The 19,258-nt window shown below is 43.7% G+C and overlaps 1 protein-coding gene across 1 annotated transcript in view; it reads right to left on the reverse strand.

Moving 5' to 3' along the window:
• The window catches only part of LOC116970746 (xanthine dehydrogenase/oxidase-like), a 110,658-nt gene that overhangs the window by 18,547 nt on the left and 72,853 nt on the right, over positions 1-19,258 (reverse strand). The window contains exons 20-24 of the mRNA XM_033017220.1: positions 18,788-18,868; positions 10,980-11,144; positions 9,332-9,469; positions 4,978-5,060; positions 1,933-2,061 (exon numbers count right to left, since the gene is read on the reverse strand). Coding sequence (XP_032873111.1) covers positions 1,933-2,061; positions 4,978-5,060; positions 9,332-9,469; positions 10,980-11,144; positions 18,788-18,868 — 596 coding nt within the window. The remainder of the gene's footprint in view (positions 1-1,932; positions 2,062-4,977; positions 5,061-9,331; positions 9,470-10,979; positions 11,145-18,787; positions 18,869-19,258) is intronic.

Consider the following 19,258-nt stretch of genomic DNA (forward strand, 5'->3'; position numbering starts at 1 on the left):
CTTCGGCCCAACTTGCCCATACTGGCCAACAATGTCCCAGCTACATTAGTCCCACCTGCCTGTGCTTGATCCATATCCCTCCAAACCTGTCCTATCCATGTACCTGTACAACTGCTTCTTCTAGTTCGGATAGTCCCAGCCTCAACTACCTCCTCTGGCAGCTTGTTCCTCACACCCACCACCCTTTGTGTGAAAAAGTTACCCCTCAGATTGCTATTAAATCTTTTCCCTATCACCTTGAACCTATGTCCTCTGGTCCTCGATTCCCCTACTCTGGGCAAGAGACTCTGTGCATCTACCCGATCTATTCCTCTCATGATTTTATACACCTCTATAAAATTCCCCCTCCTCTTTCTGCACTCCAAGGAATAGAGACCCAGCCTACTCAACCTCTCCCTGTAGCTCACACCCTCTAATCCTCGTAAATCTTTTCTGAACACTTTCAAGCCAAGAACTGAAAGCAATATTTTAAATGAGGTCTCATCAACATCTTATGCAACTGCAGCATGACCTCCCAACTTCTATACTGTTGTGATGGTTGTGAAAGATTGCAGCAGGTTCTGGATCAATTGGCCAGGTGGGCTGAGGAATAGTTGATGGGATTTAATACAGAGAAGTGTGAGATGTTGCATTTTGGGACTTCTAACAAGGGCATAATAACAAAACCAATTATTATTTTATAATAAAGCTGAGAAGCCACTCATTATTTGCCCGATAGAAGTATATAAGATTATGAGAGGAATAGTCAGGGTACACAATAAAAATCTTTTACTCCATGTTGGGGTATCAAACACTAAAGGGCATTCATTAAAAATGGGAGGGAGGAGAGTTAAATGGGATCTAAGGGGCTGGATTTTGTTTAAACCAGTGATAGATACCTGGAACATGCTGGCAAAGGTGGTGCTGGAGTCAGATACAATGATTATGTTTATAAAAGTATTTAGATAGGTATTTAAATGGGTAGAATGCATTCCTCTTGCAGGCAAAGTGGATTGGTGTAAAGGGCAAAAGCTTGGTTACGGTGCTCCAATAGGCCTGTTTCCATACTGTATAGTTATGATTTTAATTATTCTGGAAAGGCTTGGATAGAGTGGATGTGGAGAGGATGTTTCCACTGGTGGGAGAGACTAGGACCTGAGAACACCTGAAGAAAAATCCAGAATTACAGGATATTTCTTTAGGAAGATGATGAGGAATTTCTTTAGGAAGATGATGAGGAATTTCTTTAGTCAGAGAGTGCAAAATTCATTGCCATAAAAGGTTGTGGAGGCCACGTCAATGGATATTTTTAAAGCAGAGATAGATTTTTGATTAGTACGGGTGTCAGGGGTTATGGGGATAAGGCAGGAAAATGGGTTTAGGAGGGAAAGATAGATCAGCCATGATTGAATGGCAGAGTAGACTTTGATGGGCCGAATGGCCTAATTTTGCTCCTATCACATGAACTTATCTCACTATTGGATATGATTGGTGTCAAAAAGGTGCTGTGCATAAGCTGACTGCAATGAATTGGAAAATACTGCATCCCGTGATACTTTGTGCATAATCAGATGCCGTAGTCAAAATCTTTTCCACCGTTTCTACATAGAAAGAGTAGTTGAAGTCAGGCACATTTCCACTTTAAATATTTATCAGTTATAAGTTCATAAGTGATCGGAGCAGAATTACACCATTCGGTCCATGAAGTCTACTCCGACATTCAATCATGCCTGATGTATCTTTCCCTCTCAGCCCCATTCTCTCGCCTTCTCCCCACAACCCTGACACCATTACTAATGAAGAATCGATCAATCTCTGCCTGAAAAATCTGTTGACTTGGTCTCGACAGCCGTCTGTGGCGATGAATTCCACCCCCGCCAGAAACTGATGAAACTCAACCGTAAAATAAATTAAACTGTGATTATATTTAAAATAATGTTATAAATGCCTTACCATACAGTTTAGCTCACTGGTGATACTGCCACCTGTTGCTGCAGAATTTGGGCTGCTATCAGTTGTGGTCGGTTTTATGAGGACAGTATCAATTGGAATCCCCAACATATAGGCACATACTTGAGCAACCTAAATAGCAAGAGACATGGAAATCAGGTACATATTTCACCATTAAATGAATCAAAACATAAAATGGAAAAGGTATTGGCCTTTTTTTCTCCAAAACCGCCCTCATCACCTCACTCCTCAAAAGGTTCAGACCTAAATCTTATATAGGTCAACGCTGTCAACCTTGTGAGGCCTTCTGTGAACGCTGGTTGATGCGGGGCGGGGGGGGGGGGGGGAAGAGTGTATTGTAGACAAAGTTGACAATATTTTAATCTGATAACTGTTTGTTTGTCAACTGCCAGTCTTGATTGTGTGACTACTCTGTATTTGTGTAGAATTGAATTAAAACATTTTGGATTATATATATTTTTTAAACTGTCAACTTTGCTGAATGTGCACGTATTTCAAATTCATAACCACCTTTGCTGCCATTCAATGTTTGGATCTGTTTAGTCTGTTTTCCATTGATGCCCTTAACTGAAGCAACCCTAATTAAAGGTACACTGCAGGTCTGTGCCCATATGATACATTATCGTCCCTAAACCCTCTGTTTCTTCAGACAAACTAACTTACACGGTGCTCCTCCAGTCATATGCTGAGAGAATGGAGCAGTTGGGCTTGTATACTCTGGAGTTTAGAAGGATGAGAGGGCATCTTATTGAAACATATAAGATTATTGAGGGTTTGGACACGCTAAAGGCAGGAAACATGTTCCCGATGTTGGGGGAGTCCAGAACCAGGGGCCGCAGTTTAAGAATAAGGAGTAAACCATTTAGAACGGAGATGAGGAAACACTTTCTCTCACAGAGAGTGGCGAGTCTGTGGAATTCTCTGCCTCAGAGGCTGGTGGAGGCCGGTTCTCTGGATACTTTCAAGAGAGAGCTAGATATGACTTAAAGATAGCGGAGTCAGGGGATATGGGGAGAAGGCAGGAACGCATTGAATGGCGGTGCTGGCTCGAAGGGCCAGATGGCATACTCCTGCACCTATTGTCTATTATCTATATTCAACCAAGTATGCTTGCCTTGCCTTTGTTCAATTCTTACCTTTTTGAGTTTGAGTTGAGTTTACTGTCACGTGTACTGAGGTACAGTGAAATGCTTTTGTTGTGTGGCAACCAGTCAACGGAAAGACAATACATGATTACACTTGAACCAACCACAGTACAAATACATGATCAAGGGAATGTGAATAATGTTTAGTACAAGATAAAGTCCAGTAAAATATAATCAAAGATTGTCCAAGGGTCTCCACTGAGGTGGATAGTAGCTCAGGACTGCTCTCTAGTTGATGGTAGGATGGTTCAATTGTCTGATAACAGCTGGGAAGAAACTGTCCCTGAGTTTAAAGGTGTGTGTTTTCATACTACTATACCTTTTGCCTGATGGTAGAGGGGAGAAGGAGGAGTGGCCAGGGTGCGACGGGACCTTGATTATGCTGCTGGCCTTGACGAGGCAGCATGAGGTGTAAAATGGAGTCAATGGAAGGGACATTGATTTGTGTGATGGTCTGGGCTGCGTCCACAATTCTCTGCTATCTAATTGTCACAGAAGGCTGTGGAGGCCAAGTCAGTGGATATTTTTAAGGCAGTGATAGACAAATTCTTGATTAGAACCGGTGTCAAGGGTTATGGCAGGAAAATGGGATTAGGAGGCAGAGATCAGCCATGATTCTACTGCAGTTGTACAGGGTTTTGGTGAGACCACACCTGGAGTATTGCGTACAGTTTTGGTCTCCTAATCTGAGGAAAGACATTCTTGCCATAGAGGGAGTACAGAGAAGGTTCACCAGACTGATTGCTGGGATGTCAGGACTTTCATATGAAGAAAGACTGGATAGACTCGGCTTGTACTCGCTAGAATTTAGAAGATTGAGAGGGGATCTTATAGAAAATTACAAAATTCTTAAGGGGTTGAACAGGCTAGGTGCAGGAAGATTGTTCCCGATGTTGAGGATTGCATTTTGTTGTCTCTGTACTGTACACTGACAATGTCAATTAAAGTTGAATCTGAATCTGAATCTGGATCTGAAGTCCAGAACAAGGGGTCACAGTTTAAGGATAAGGAGGAAATCTTTTAGGACCAAGATGAGAAAAACATTTTTCACACAGAGAGTGGTGAATCTGTGGAATTCTCTGCCACAGAAGGTAGTTGAGGCCACAGTTCATTGGCTATATTTAAGAGGGAGTTAGATATGGCCCTTGTGGCTAAAGGGATCAGGGGGTATGGAGAGAAGGCAGGTACAAGATACTGAGTTGGATGATCAGCCATGATCATATTGAATGGCGGTGCAGGCTCAAAGGGCCGAATGGCCTACTCCTGCACCTATTTTCTATGTTTCTATGTTTCTATGAATGGCGGAGTAGACTCGATGGGCCGAATGGCCTAATTCTACTCCTTTCACTTGTGAACACTATCGCTGAGTCAGTCATCGCCATTTCCAGAGCAGGGTATACTCTAGGATGCCACTGCAGTCTTGAATGGCCATATTTTAAAGTCAATCAGCAGATGCTGCATGGTTTTGTGTCAGGAATCCATCATCTTCTGACTCAAATGCAGGAGTGCACTGTCACTGTCTAAACACTCATTTCCTCCACATGGTGACGTTGCATGGCGATTTGGCGATTTGGTGACTTTCCACCCAATTTAACAGAATAAGCCTATCTCTCCCTTGTGGTTATCCATCCAAAACGTTCTGCATTCATCTCACCCTCTTACATTTCTAATTCAGGATGCCTTAGCTCTACTGAAATGAGTTTGACTGTCCGATAATTTGTATGCGAGGAGCAAAATGAAATCCAGCAAGTGAGGTATAAGGTGCAAAGAGAGGAAAATTAAGAGGAAAAGGTTGGGATCAAGAAATTAAAAGGAAGAAAGAAATAAATAAAACCTGGCCCACAGACAAAGCTGTTATTATTCCACTGATTCAGCAGCTTACCTTGGTATTCAATCCTTGACCTGATTCAATTCCACCATGTGATATTATAACTGAACCATCACTGGCAAATACTGAAACAGTGCCTGAAATCAATAATTGTTGTTAGGAAATACAGAATGTGCTCCAGAACAATTAACATGCCAAAATGAAAAGTTACTACTTTTTCTCATAGTTGACAGTTTAAGCTTAGTTTAGTGACACAGTGGAATCAGGCCCTTCATGCTGACCATCGATTGATCACCCGTTCACACTAGTTCTACATTAGCCCACTTCTGCATCCACTCATTTACAGAGGCCAATTAACCTACCACTCCACATGTCTTTGGGATGGGGGAGGAAACGGGAATACCTGAAGAAAACTCATGTGTTCACAGGTGGAAAGTGCTAACTCCACACAGACATCATTCAAGACTGAACCCATACAAGGCTGTGGAGGCAAAGTCAGTGGATATATTTAAGGCAGAGATAAATAGATTCTCGATTAGTACAGGTGTCAGAGGTTATGGGGAGAAGGCAGAATGGGGTTAGGACGGAGAGATAGATCAGCCATGATTGATCGGCCGAATGGCCTAATTCTACTCTTATGATCAATGACTCTCATAATTTTATATACTTCTATTAGGTCTCCCTGCAACCTCCGGCTAATACCCCTGAATGCTTTGAGAGATGTGAGAACTAACTGTAGATAAGCTGTAATTAGCATTTCATATGGTAACCTATTTAATAGGCCAGTAAGATGATGCTTCCTATAGATAACTATTTTAGGGCTAATAAAAGATTAAATTGCCTTAGGCAAAGCTTCACTGAGAATGTTATTAATATTATAAGGCATCTGCAATTCAGTTTAATGAAGTAATAGAATAAAGGGAATAAATAATATATACATTTCCCTCATAAGGAAAGGATGGAATGGCAAGGTTCATATTTGCAGAAATTTATAAGTGTGTGTCAAATCCATTACACCTTCATATTCATTACAAATACTGATTGAATGACTAATTGAAAAAAAGTGTGGAAACAGACCCATTTGCCCAACATGTCCATATTGACCTTTGATGATCTGTTCTCACTAGTTCTAGGTTATCCCACTTTCTCATCCACCCCCAACACACTTGGGGAAATTACAGGAGCCAATTAACCGCAAACTTGCAAGTCTTTGGGATTCTGGAGGATACTGGAGTACCCGGAGGCAACCCACGTGGTCACAGAGAGAGTGTGCAAACTCCACATAGACAGCACTTCAGTTAGGGATCGAACCCGGGTCTCTGGCGCTGAAAGGCAGCAGCTCTGCCAGCAATGCCACCTCTAAAATCACAAGGGTTTGGACAAAAAGGATGGGATTGGCATGTTGGTTGGAAAGGGCAAGTTAGGCCGAAGAGCTTGTTTTCGTGCTGTATAACCCTGACTCTAATATGTTTTCATTGTGGAAGAATTGAGAACTAGGCAATGCTGTTTAAAAATAAATGTCCAAGACACTACATTTGGAAAACATTAGGCTTGTCTTGGCGGAAAAAACAGAGCAATTTCTCAAGACATGGACACCCTTCATCGAATTCGTACAAGAATAGCATGGTGCAACACAAATTTAAATTTAAATCCGATGCTGTGCTGGGTGAGGTGGGCTGGGGGGCCGGCGGGGGGGGGGCAGGTATAGCTCCACCTTTCTTTTTCTCTTTTCTTATTTCTATATTTTTGGCCACACTACGTTGGTAGTTTAGGGGACTTTTCTTTGTGCTTTTTTGAGCTATCTTTTCACTTTTTCCCTTTCTTGTTCTCTTTTTCTTTTCTTTTTTCATTTTCAGGTTATAAGGTTAAAAATGAAGTTGTACAATAATTGTATCATCTTAGATGCCGAATGTTTTACCATTGTACAATCGCTTCTAATATCAATCAATCAATAAATAAATAAATAAATAAATAAATGATGGTCTTTTAAGACAGAGATGAGGCACTTTGTTTAAACTTCAGAGATACAGCGTGGAAATAGGACCTTCGGCCCACCGTGTCCCCACCGACCAACAATCACCCGTAACTCGTTCTATCCTATATACTAGGGAGATTTTACAGAAGCCAATTAACCTACAAATCTGCACATCTTGAGTGTGGGCGGAAACCAGAGCACTCAGAGAAAACCCACGTGTCACAGGGAGAAAGTACAAACTTCCTACAGCCAGCACCATAGTCAGGCTCGAACCTCGGTCTCTGGCCCTGGAAGGCAATGACTCTACCGCTGAGTCGCACTGAGGATTTTCTTTGAGGATTTTGATTATCTGGAAGACTCTTCCACAAGAGGGTAGTAGAGCCTCTGAATATGTTTTGAAGCAGAGACAGGGCAGCTTGTTTTTAAGGAAGGGAGTGAAAACATTCCTGATGATAGATGGAGCTGTGGAGTTGAGGTTGCAGTCAGATCACCCATTGAATGAATGCTCGAGTAACCTCACGCAGCTTAGCAAGTAAAGTTACAACCCATAACATTCTGGGTAGATAAGCATCCATAGCTGTTCCTGTTTTTAAGCAAAAAGCAAAATGCTGGAATAATTCAGCAGCTCAGGCAGCATCTGTGGAGGGAATGTACAGATGACATTTTTGGGGGGGGGGGGGGGGGGGAGACCCTTCTTCAGACTGATTGGGCAGGTGGAAGAAAACTGGAAAAGGGATAGGGTTGGGACAAAGTCTGGCAAGTTGTAGGTAAATGCAGGTGAAGGGAGTGGTTGGGAGGTGGATGGAGTTATACGGAAAGGAGAGGAGCGAAATGTAAAGCCAGGGAAAGGGTGGAAGGAGGAAAATAAAATAAAAAGGAAACATGGGATTGGGCGATGGAGAAGGCGTATACAGGGATGGGTGGCGGGAAATAAGTAGCAGGATGAATGGGTCGGGGGGAGTTCCCCCCGCCACGGGTACCATGTAATCCCGTGCTACCTGCTCCATGGTCGGATAGTCCACGACTAAACCGTCTCCCCCACCTGGGTTTGTCAGGTGAGGAGGGGGCTGTGGACCCCCAGCAGGACCACAAACATGACCAGTCAAAGGGCGGATGAGCTTCTAGCGAGTCAACGGCCATCCACACTTCAGTAGAAGTTGCGATCACTGTCGTACACGGCATTGTAAGGAATGATGATAAAGCACACACACCAGAATCCTATACTTCCAGCGGCGGAAGTCCGCAGGAACTGGAGGACAGAGATGTGTGGAGCGTCCGTCACCGTTCCCGTAGGAAATCTGCACCACTGCATCACTAATGTTTTCAACGATGATGAATGAATGAAGGGGTGGTGGGAGACGTCTGCTAAAATGGGTAAGCACCAAAGTGGTGGTGGGTGGGGAGCAGGGAAAAGAGGGGGTGGGGGGGGGGGTTAGGGTGGCTAATATTTGAAATTGGAGAATTCAATGCTCATACCATTGTGTTGTAAGTTACCCGAGTGAAATATGAGGTGCTGTTCTTCCAGCTTGCATTTGCCCGTGCCCCTGCCTTGGACCATTTCTCCCACCATAATCCACTAACTTGGTTTATTTCCTCCAGAGTGTCAGAGGTTGAGGGGAGACCTGATAGAAGCATATAAATGAACGAGAGGCAATTATGAGAGGGTGGTGGGTGTATGGAACAAGCAGCCAGAGACTATTGCAAAGTTTAAGAAACAATTAGACAGGTACATGGATAGGACAGGTTTGGAGGGATACGAGCCAAACGCAAGCAGGTGGGACTAGTGTAGATTGGACAAGTTAGCCAGTGTGGGCAAGTTGGCACAAAGAGCATGTTTCAATGTTGTATGACTTTATGCATAGATAGGGTAAACAATTAGTACCCCCCCCCCCCCCCCCCCCCCCCCAGGGTGGAAATATCAAAGACTAGAGGTCAGAGCTCTAGTCTACTGAGGGGACAAAGTTTAACGGAGACGTGCGAGGCAAGATTGTTTTAGACAATGGTGGGTGCCTGGAACACACAGCCGGGGGTGGAGGCAGATACGATAATAGCGTTTAAGAGGCTTTAATTCAGGTGCATGGTAGTGCAGGGAATGGATCACATGCAGACAGTGGAGATTAGTTTAATCTGCCACCATGTTTGGCATGGACATTGTGGCTCAAAGGGCTTGTTCCTGCACCGGTCTATGTTCTAAATAAATACATTATGTTTTACAATTGCCAAATGCAATAAAGGTGATGCCTTCACCATGAAAACCAACATGTGGAATAATTGGAAACAGCGAACTCAACATGTACACAAAAAGGGAAACCACTACACATGCCGACAGAGAACAATAAGGCCAATATATTTCCATGTCCAGGAAATCCCCATCTGATTCCAATTGTGCCCTTAACCAGTTTCTCCACCGCAGTATTTAATGTCAACACTCACACAGGTAACATCCCCAGCTCCAGTACATGCAGTATTTAAGAGGAACCACCGCCAGTCCTTTCTTCTTCCACAGGTTGTCGGCGTTAAACTTCTTAATTGTTTCCATGCGTCCTGCCACGTCCACTTTTGTTAACAGAGCTGTCCAGAGTGAAGCCAACAAAGGAGGTTAGTGCTTCAATGCACCAGAGGGGCACTGAAGGAAAGGCTCTGTGTTGTGTCCATGTCTCCCAAGTGTCTCCTAGACTTCTGCGTACAATGGCCAATTTGAAGTAATCGTTTTGTTTAAATGTCATTTTGTGCATTCATCAGTGGATAAGTTGGAAATGTAAATTAAAAATTAGCTCGCATAGTTGAATAGTTCGCTATGCAAGAAAAGAGCACACCATTCTGCACTAATTTTATATATTTTAACTTCCGAGTTTTATAATCCCTCCCCCTCCCACCGGAAGGGGCGTGGCCTTAGTGCCGTAATTGACAGGATAGAGATTCTCAACATTTTTTAAACACTAATAGCACTTTTATTTTTCATTGATGTGAAGAATCCTCTGCACCTGATGAGCGGAGGGGGACTAAGTAAGATGGCCAAAAATCACAGCCGTAAGTGGTAGCATTTTATCTAAAATCAATATATAGTGCAAACAGGAAGTTGTCAGGTTCTTCTTTTAATCATTTGCCATTTCGAACCAGCCACCACCAACCACCACTTGCAGTGCTTTATTTCAAACCAACCACCACCAACAACCATTTGCAGTGCTTAATTTCGAACCAACCACCACTTGTTGTGCTTTATTTCGAACCAACCACCACCAACCACCATTTGCTTTGCTTTATTTCAAACGAACCACATTTTCATTTTCAAACTACATTAAGGGCACTCAAGGTCAGTAAAACCACACTCACAGTTTAGTGGACATGTGTTCAGTGTTATTCACAGCTCAGACTGAGAGACATGACCCTCTCGCTCCCCCATCTTGTAGAGACTGACTGAGGCACTCAACACTTCCAGGTTTTATAGTCCCGCCGGAAGGGGCGTGGCCTTCAGGAGAGAGAATCTCAACATTTTTTAACACTAATAACTTTTATTTTTCATCGATGGGAAAAATCCACTTGTCCTGCATAGCGGAGGGGGACTGAGTAAGATGGCCAAAAATCACAGCCGTAAGTGGCAGCGTTTTTTCTAAAATCAATATACAAAACAACAGGAAATGGTCAAGATCAGACTTTTAGTAATATAGATAGATTGTCCTTTGAATAAATTGGCTCATTTTAGTGAACCTGCAAGTGGTTTGTTTTTTTGTGTTTCAGGGTTATAATTAGAATTAGTGTTGGTACAACAAAGAAGAATGAATAATCGCCAATTAAAAAGAAAAAACGTTTTGTTGTTAGTTTGCAATGTGCAAAAAGGTATTAATGCATCACTTTTAGATGCAACTGCCAAAACATCAGTGTGGTGTTTTAGAGTGGCCTGAAGGAATTCCAAATATGTATCTGTAGATAGCATTGACATACTTGAATAGTTTGAATATTCAGTGGACAGAAATCAAGTTATGCACCACTATTTTTGTCAACCTTAAACACTGACTTATAGCATGAAATATATCAGCTCAGAACAAAATCAGAATCCATCATGATAAAGTTGAAAACTCACATGCGTACAGGTCTCGTATGCTGCAATAAGGCAGAATAAAGCCCATTGGTGTTCGGTCACCCTGAGCGTACAGGTTCTTCTGCTTTACGATAATTGGATCCATTGATAGAAACTTGGCCACGTGTTCAAGAACAGTCTCGATGACAAATATGTTGGGCTTTGAACCTGTATGTGCAGAATGTTTGCGTGTTTAAATTTGGCCACATTGATACAATTCTATCCGATGAAAGTCGTGATCACATCACTGCTGAATTTTATATGTAAGCTCGGCTGCCATTCCAACACCACTGTACTGCATACAATCCTGCAGATGAAAGAAACTGCTTGTTCCAAAGAGATTAGCAACCTCATGCACTTATTCAAAGGGCCTCAAGTTTTAAGTTTCTTAACCAAAATTTCTCATTCTAGCATCATCATCAGCGAAGTCTGGGTATTCGCCTATTCATTCATTTCATAATTGTCATAAATGCTGTATTTGTAATCTTAAATTATTTCTTATTTCGGTCCTAACTTTTGCTACGACCTTCGTTAAGAAGTTTAAATCCAGTATCAATATATTTTGCACAAACACATTTTCTCATTTACCCAAATCAATGTGGGATTCCAGTGGAAAATGTGTATGAAGGAACTGCAGATGTTGGTTTAAACCGAAGATAGACACAAAATCTATCTACCAGTGGGAAATTCTGAATACTGGTGGGAAAAGCTGGATGCCAGTGAGAAATGATGCATACCAGTGGGAAATCACCTAAGCCTGGTTCACCTCCTACCCAGGTATAGGCCAATGGTCCAGAGGCTGCCTGTGACCATAAGATCATCGAGGACGTGGTCACAGGAGGCCTGTGACGCTCTGCAGAGCAGTTTTGAGGTCACAGACTGGGACGCACTCTGTGGTCCCCATGGAAACAACATTGATGGACTCGTGGACTGTTTTACCAGCTACATAAAGTTGTGGTGGAGAACGTTGTCCCTGAGGAGATTGTACACTGTTTCCCCAACAACAAGTCCTGGCTCCACAGTGATATACAGGCCCTTCTCAACCCGAAGAAGAGGGCCTTCAGGAATGGTGACAGGGAGGAGATGAAACGGGTGCAGGAAGACCTGGAGGAGAGACTGAGACAGGACAACTACAAGAGGAAGCTGGAGCGTAAACTTCAGCAGAACAACAAGAGGGATGTGTGGAGCAGGATGAAGAACATTACAGGCTACAAGAAGACCAGTGGCTGGGGAGGGAAAACAATCCCCCGGACCAACGAGCTAAACCTGGCTTCTAATAGATTAGATGGTGGGGCCTCTGCCCCCCTGCCCCCCGATATTCTCTCCCCCTCAATCCCCCGGTCACATCCTCTGACCTCTCTTTGTCGTGCCTGACCATCAAGGTTGGGGAGGGAGATGAGCAGACTCCCCCCATGCACAGCTACAGGTCCCAATGGTGTCAGCCCTAGTGTACTCCATGCATGTGCCAGCCAGTTGTGCAGAGTACTCCAGCATATCTTCAACCTGATCCTGGAGAGGGTTCCTGTGATGTGGAAGACATCCTGCCTGGTTCCTGTCCCAAGGAGGATGCGCCCCAGCTCCTCCAATGATTACAGACCGGTGGTGCTGACTCCACACATCATGGAGTCCCTAGCGTGGCTGGTGCTCACTCACCTGCGACCCCTGGTTCATCCCTACCTGGACCAAACAAAGATGGGTGTTGAGGACGCCATCATCCACCTGCTTCATCGTTGCTATGCTCACCTGGATAAGCAGGGAAGCATTGTGAGAGCCATGTTCTTTGACTTCTCCAACGCCTTTAACACCATTCAGCCTGCACTGCTGGGGAGAAAACTGACTAAAATGCCAGTGGTGTCCTGGATCACCCACTACCTGACTGGACGACCACAATATGTCAGGCTACAGAACTGTGTCTCGGACATGGTGCTGAGCAACACAAGGGGCCCCACAGGGGACGGTCCTCTCTCTCTTCCTGTTTACAATATACACCACAGACTTCAGATATAACTCACCCTCCTGCCACCTGCAGAGGTTTTCTGATGACTCTGCAATTGTGAGCTGCATCAGTGAGGGGAGGGAAGCTGAATAGAGGTGTAGTCAATGACTTTGTTGAGTGGTGTGGGCTGAATAACCTGCAGCTCAACACCGACAAGACTAAGGAGTTGGTGGTGGACGTTAGGAGAAGAGGGCCACGCCTGTCCCATATCTCCATCAATGGTGTGAATGTGCAGATTACCAAGGAGTACAAATACCTTGTAGTGTACCTGGACAATAAACTGGACTGGTCCAGGAACGCTGAGGCACAAGAAGAGACAGAGCCGCCTGTACCTTTTGAGAAGGCTCCGCTCCTTCAACGTCTGCAGCAAGATGCTGCAGATGTTCTACCAATCGATGGTAGCCAGTGCCTTCTTAGTCATAGAGTGATACACACCGACCATCAATGTCCCAGTTACACTAATCTCCCTTGCCTGTGCTTGGTCCATATCCCTCCAAACCTGTCCTATCCATGTACCTGTCTAGTTGTTTCTTAAACGATGGGATAGTCCCAGCCTCAACTACCTCCTCTGGCAGCTTGTTCCATACACCCACCACCCTTTGTGTGAAAAAGTTACCCCTCGGATTCCTAATAAATCTTTTCCCCTTCACCTTGAACCTATGTCCTCTGGTCCTCAATTCCCCTACTCTGGGCAAGAGACTATGCCCGATCTATTCCTCTCATGATTTTGTACATCTCTAAGATCTCCCCTCATCCTCCTGTGCTCCATGGAATAGAGACTCAGCCTACTCAATCTCTCCCTTTAACTCACACCCTCTAGTCCTGGCAACATCCTTGTAAATCTTTTCTAAACCCTTTCAAGCTTGACAATATCTTTCCTATAACATGGTGCCCAGAACTGAACACAATATTCTAAATGCGGTCTCACCAAGGTCTTATACAACTGCAACATGACCTCCCAACTTCTATACTCAATACTCTGACTGATGAAGGCCAAAGTGCCAATAGCCTTTTTGACCACCTTATCTACCTGCGACTCGACCTTCATGGAACCATGCACCTGTACTCCTAGATCCCTTTGCTCTACACTACCCAGAGGCCTACCATTTACTGTGTAGGTCCTGCCCTTGTTCGAAGTCCCAAAATGCAACACCTCACACTTCTCTGTATTGATACAAACCAGGCTGACTATCCCTAATCAGCCCTTGCTCATCCAAATGTCTGCATAACCTATCCCCACATAATGTTTTATGTGCCATTCTCAATTGTTACTATGTGTCGTGTTGTTATTGGCGAGCGGAGCACCAAGGCAAATTCCTTGTATGTGTACATACTTGGCCAATAAACGTATTCATTCATTCAAGAAAGCTCAGGATGTGTACGTCCCCGTTAGAGTGAAGGGCAAAGCGGGCAAACGTAAGGAACCGTGGTTGACTTGGAAAATTGAGACGTTAGTCAAAAACAAGAAGAATGGTACACCAGTCATTGAAAGTAGGCATGCAGGTGCAGCAGGCTGTGAAGAAAGCGAATGGTATGTTAGCATTCATAGCAAAGGGATTTGAGTATAGGAGCAGGGAGGTTCTACTGGAGTTGTACAGGGTCTTGGTGAGACCACACCTGGAGTATTGCGTACAGTTTTGGTCTCCTAATCTGAGGAAAGACATTCTTGCCATAGAGGGAGTACAGAGAAGGTTCACCAGACTGATTCCTGGGATGTCAGGACTTTCATATGAAGAAAGACTGGATAGACTCGGCTTGTACTCGCTAGATTTTAGAAGATTGAGGGGGGATCTTATAGAAACGTACAAAATTCTTAAGGGGTTGGACAGGCTAGATGCAGGAAGATTGTTCCCGATGTTGGGGAAGTCCAGAACAAGGGGTCACAGTTTAAGGATAAGGGGAAAATCTTTTAGGACCGAGATGAGAAAAACATTTTTCACACAGAGAGTGGTGAATCTCTGGAATTCTCTGCCACAGAAGGTAGTTGAGGCCAGTTCATTGGCTATATTTAAGAGGGAGTTAGATGTGGCCCTTGTGGCTAAAGGGATCAGGGGTTATGGAGAGAAGGCAGGTACAGGATACCGAGTTGGATGATCATATTGAATGGCGTTGCAGGCTCAACGAGCCGAATGGCCTATTCCTGCACCTATTTTCTATGTTTCTATGTTTCTGTGCATGGGACAGGTATAGGCAGCTGGGATCAAGTACATCCCTGGAGGAGTTTCGGGAACTATACTCAGAAGGGTTCAGATGGGGTGCAATTCCTCAAAAGTGTTCAGGAGTTTTCTTAAACAGTAAGTGGAGGCCCCCATACGTGAGGGGGCAACACTGGATCTAGTATTGGGAAATTAGGAGGGGCAAGTTAATGAAGTGTGTGTGGAGGAGTCTTTTGGGACCAATGATCACAGTTCAATTAGGTTTAAGCAAGAACTGCAGATGTAGTATTTCTGTTTTTACCCAGGAGAAAGACAGTAGGACGGAGAAAATTGGAGCAGTGTCTTGAGAGCAGTCAGTGTTACTGTCAAGGTACTGTCGTGTTTGAAAGTAGACAAGCTAGAGAGGGCTCTTAAAGATAGGGGTGTCAGGGGATATGGGGAGAAGGCAGGAACGGGGTACTGATTGGGGATGATCAGCCATGATCACATTGAATGGCAGTGCAGGCTCGAAGGGCCGAATGGCCTGCTCCTGCACCTATTGTCTATTGTCTAAATCTCTTGGGCCTGATCAGATATATCCGAGGACATTGCGGGAAACTAGAGAGGAAATAGCGGGGGCACTGATTGAGTCGTCCTTAAATACAGGAGAGGTGCTGGAAAACTGCAGGGTGGCAAATGTTGTGCCTCTTTTCAAGAAGGGTTGCAGGGAAAATGCTGGGAACTATAGGCCGGTGAGCTTAACATCTTTAGTTGGAAAGTTACTGAAGAGTATTCTGAGGGATAGGTTATGCAGGCATTTGGATGAACAAGAGCTGATTAGGGATAGTCAGCATGGTTTGTGTATGGTCTGACAAATCTGATTATTTTTTTTGTAGATGTGACCAAAAAGGTTGATGAGGGCAGAGCTGTAGATGTTGTGTACATGGACTTCAGTAAGGAGTTTGACAAGGTTCCACATGGTAGGCTGCTCTGGAAGGTTAGTTCGCATGGCACCCAAGGAGAGATAACTGAATGGATAGCAATTTGGCTCGATGGAAGTAAACAAAAGTTGATGGTGGAAGGTTGCTTCTCAGACTGGCGGAAGTACATCCTCTGTTGGGCCTTTTTGTCTGTTGAGTTGATAGTGCCCCCCCCCCCATTTCAGGACTTGGAGATGTGGTTCCAAGGAACTTAAAAGACTCCACAGATGTGACTGTGGTGTTAGAAACATAGAAAATAGGTGGAGTAGGCCATTCGGCCCTTCGAGCCTGCACCGCCATTCAATATGATCATGGCTGATCATCCAACTCAGAATCCTGTACCTGCCTTCTCTCCATACCCCCGATACCTTTAGCCACAAGGGCCACATCTAACTCCCTCTGCTCTGGAGGACTGCCAGTTCGTCTTCCTGCGCAGGGATGCTCATTGGACACCTCTCCAGCGGCCCGTACGAGGGTCCCTTCTGGGTCCTGGAACATGGCTCGTCCACTTTCGTCCTAGACATGGGGGTTCGGCATGAGACTGTTTCGGTTGCGCGGCTGAAGCCGGCGTATATTGACATTGATCGGCCGGTGCTGGTAGCGCGGCCCCGTAAGCGATGGGCGCTATCCGTCTAGGGTACCTCCTCCAGTTGCTACTCTGTCCCCTGCACCTATTGGTCAGTTGCCCGTTCCTGTGCCGGGCATGGTATGTACCCGGGCTGGCCGCCGTGTACGCCCTCCTGTCCGTTTCGTGCCTCGGGTTCTTGGGGGGGGGGGGTCCTGTGGCGGTCCCTGGGGGTTAGGCCACTCCTTGGGTCATCCCCCTCGGCTCTTGAGGGACAGGGACAATTGTCTGGCCATGGGGCTTCCCAGGGGCTGCTCACGGGCGTTCTGTGAGTTTGCCATGATTGATTAAACTACTTCTGAATCTGCCTGGCGTCTGGCCTTTTCCTGACATCATCCAGGCCTCTACAGATACCACTTTCCTCATTTACAAGGGCTGTGAGGTTTATCTGGATGAAATCTGTTAACAGGTTGAAATACTGTACATTAAATGAAAGACTATCAATCTAATGTGAATTATAATTCTGTGTCTTATAGGCTTAGAGCACCGTTTGATTTTTTGATTTTCATTATTAAATACACATACCTTTATGCTAGCCATATAAAAATATAAACTGATTCTGGTCTTAGAAGATATCTCTATGAAATGACAGATATAACTATCATTAAAATGTTCATACACAAGAGATGACTTCAAAAAATATGTAATCTCCTCCTACCACTGAAGAGCTGATTGATTTAGCCAGTTCTGCTGTCTTTTACCTACTTAACTGGAAGCCCAAAGCTCCAACAACGTACAGTGATATGTTCAATTTTGAATTTAGAGATACAGCGTGGAATCAGACCCTTTGACCCACCGACTCCACTCTGATCAGCGGTCCCTGCACACTAACACTATCCTACACACACCAGGGACAATTTACAATTATACCAAGCCTACAAACCAGTTCGTCTTTGGAGCGTGGGGGGAAACCGGAGCACCCGGCGAAAACCCACGCAGTTCACGGGGAGAACGTACAAATTCCGTACAGACAGCACCTGTCGGCTCTGGCGCTGTAAGGCACCAACTCTACCGCTGCGCCACCGTGCCACCCTGGTAATGACCACTTTTCCAATCCGGCTAAGTATGCTCTTTATATTGGTCCAACTGGTCTATATACTGGTATAACCATACTGGTCTCATGATCACCTGAGGAAGTAGACTTACCACAAGATTAAGTCCATTTTGTCTGGTTTCCCAGTACAGCAGGGTACCCCCCTGTTGATCACCCAGTGGTCACATTGACTACATCAGAAGGAAATGGCTGAGTTCCATTGTGTATATATATCAAAAATGATTTTTGTTTTTGATTAAGAAAAAAATATTTTAATTATATATATATATATATATAAATATATATATATATATATATATATATATCACCATTAAAAGATTTTCTTCATCAAAAACAAAATCTTTTTTTTTCATTTTTAAAATATTTTAATTCTTATACATAAATTAAAAGATTTAAAAAATGAGTTTTTTTAGAATTCTTAAAATTAAGAATGAATAAATCATATATATATATATATATATATATATAAAGATTTTTTCCTAATTCTTAATTTATATATATACACCATTAAAAGTTTTTTTTCTTAATCACAAACAAAAATCATGTAACAAATTAAAAGATCAAAAAATATTTTTTTTAAATTAAAAACCCACCAAAAGATTTAAAACCAAAATAATAAAAATGACTGTGTATATATGTGGGTTTTATATATATAAGTGTCCAAGGGGTTTTAAATTTGAATGCCACAAACCTTCATGAATGTCCAATGGAATCGACAATGTGGACAGCTGGCGAGCCTGGGGCAAGGCCTCGGCAGCTGTCATGGCAACCCAGGGGCAGGACCTGCTCCATATGCTTGAAGAGACCCTCAGCTCCGCTGGGCTTCTCAGATGGACTGGGAACTGGCTTTCCAAAGCACTGCATATGCTGCAGGAAAGAGCTCGTCTCAACAGCAGGCAAATCGAGTCCAGGTGGCTTGTCAGTCAGTTAAAAATCTCCAATACATGATATAGTTAATAGCAGTCATCAGTAATTTCCCCCTTTGACTAGTTTAACCATTCAGTGTACACAGATCTCTTACCTGGAGCTCTGCACCAGGTGTGAGGTGCACGGTTTGTCTTTAAAGCTACAGGGATCAGCTGCCAATTCTCACACCTGTAGGCTGCAAGAAGTAATAGTTTCATGAGTCAGAAATTATAAAGGTTACTGATCACATCTCAAACTCCATTACAACATCAGCAATATTATTATTGACGTGCTTTGAAACATTGCTGGCTATTTAAGATGTCACAAAGATTAAACAATTTACATCAATATATGCAGCAAAAGTTTATAATGACTAAAGTATATTTTCTTGTTGATAACTCAGAATTATGAATGTGGAGGGAGAAAAGCTTGGTCAAACAAACATGTTTTCAGTGGCTAGATTTATTAAATGCCTGTACTATTAGATGGAGGTGTTGCTTTTAATGCAGTTAATTTTAATCTCAACTAAACAAAAAGGCAGATTCTAGAAAATTGGTAAATGCTGAAAATTGTCAGCAGGTTAGAG

This window comes from Amblyraja radiata, chromosome 3 (genome assembly GCF_010909765.2).
Source record: "Amblyraja radiata isolate CabotCenter1 chromosome 3, sAmbRad1.1.pri, whole genome shotgun sequence".
Lineage (NCBI taxonomy): Eukaryota > Metazoa > Chordata > Chondrichthyes > Rajiformes > Rajidae > Amblyraja > Amblyraja radiata.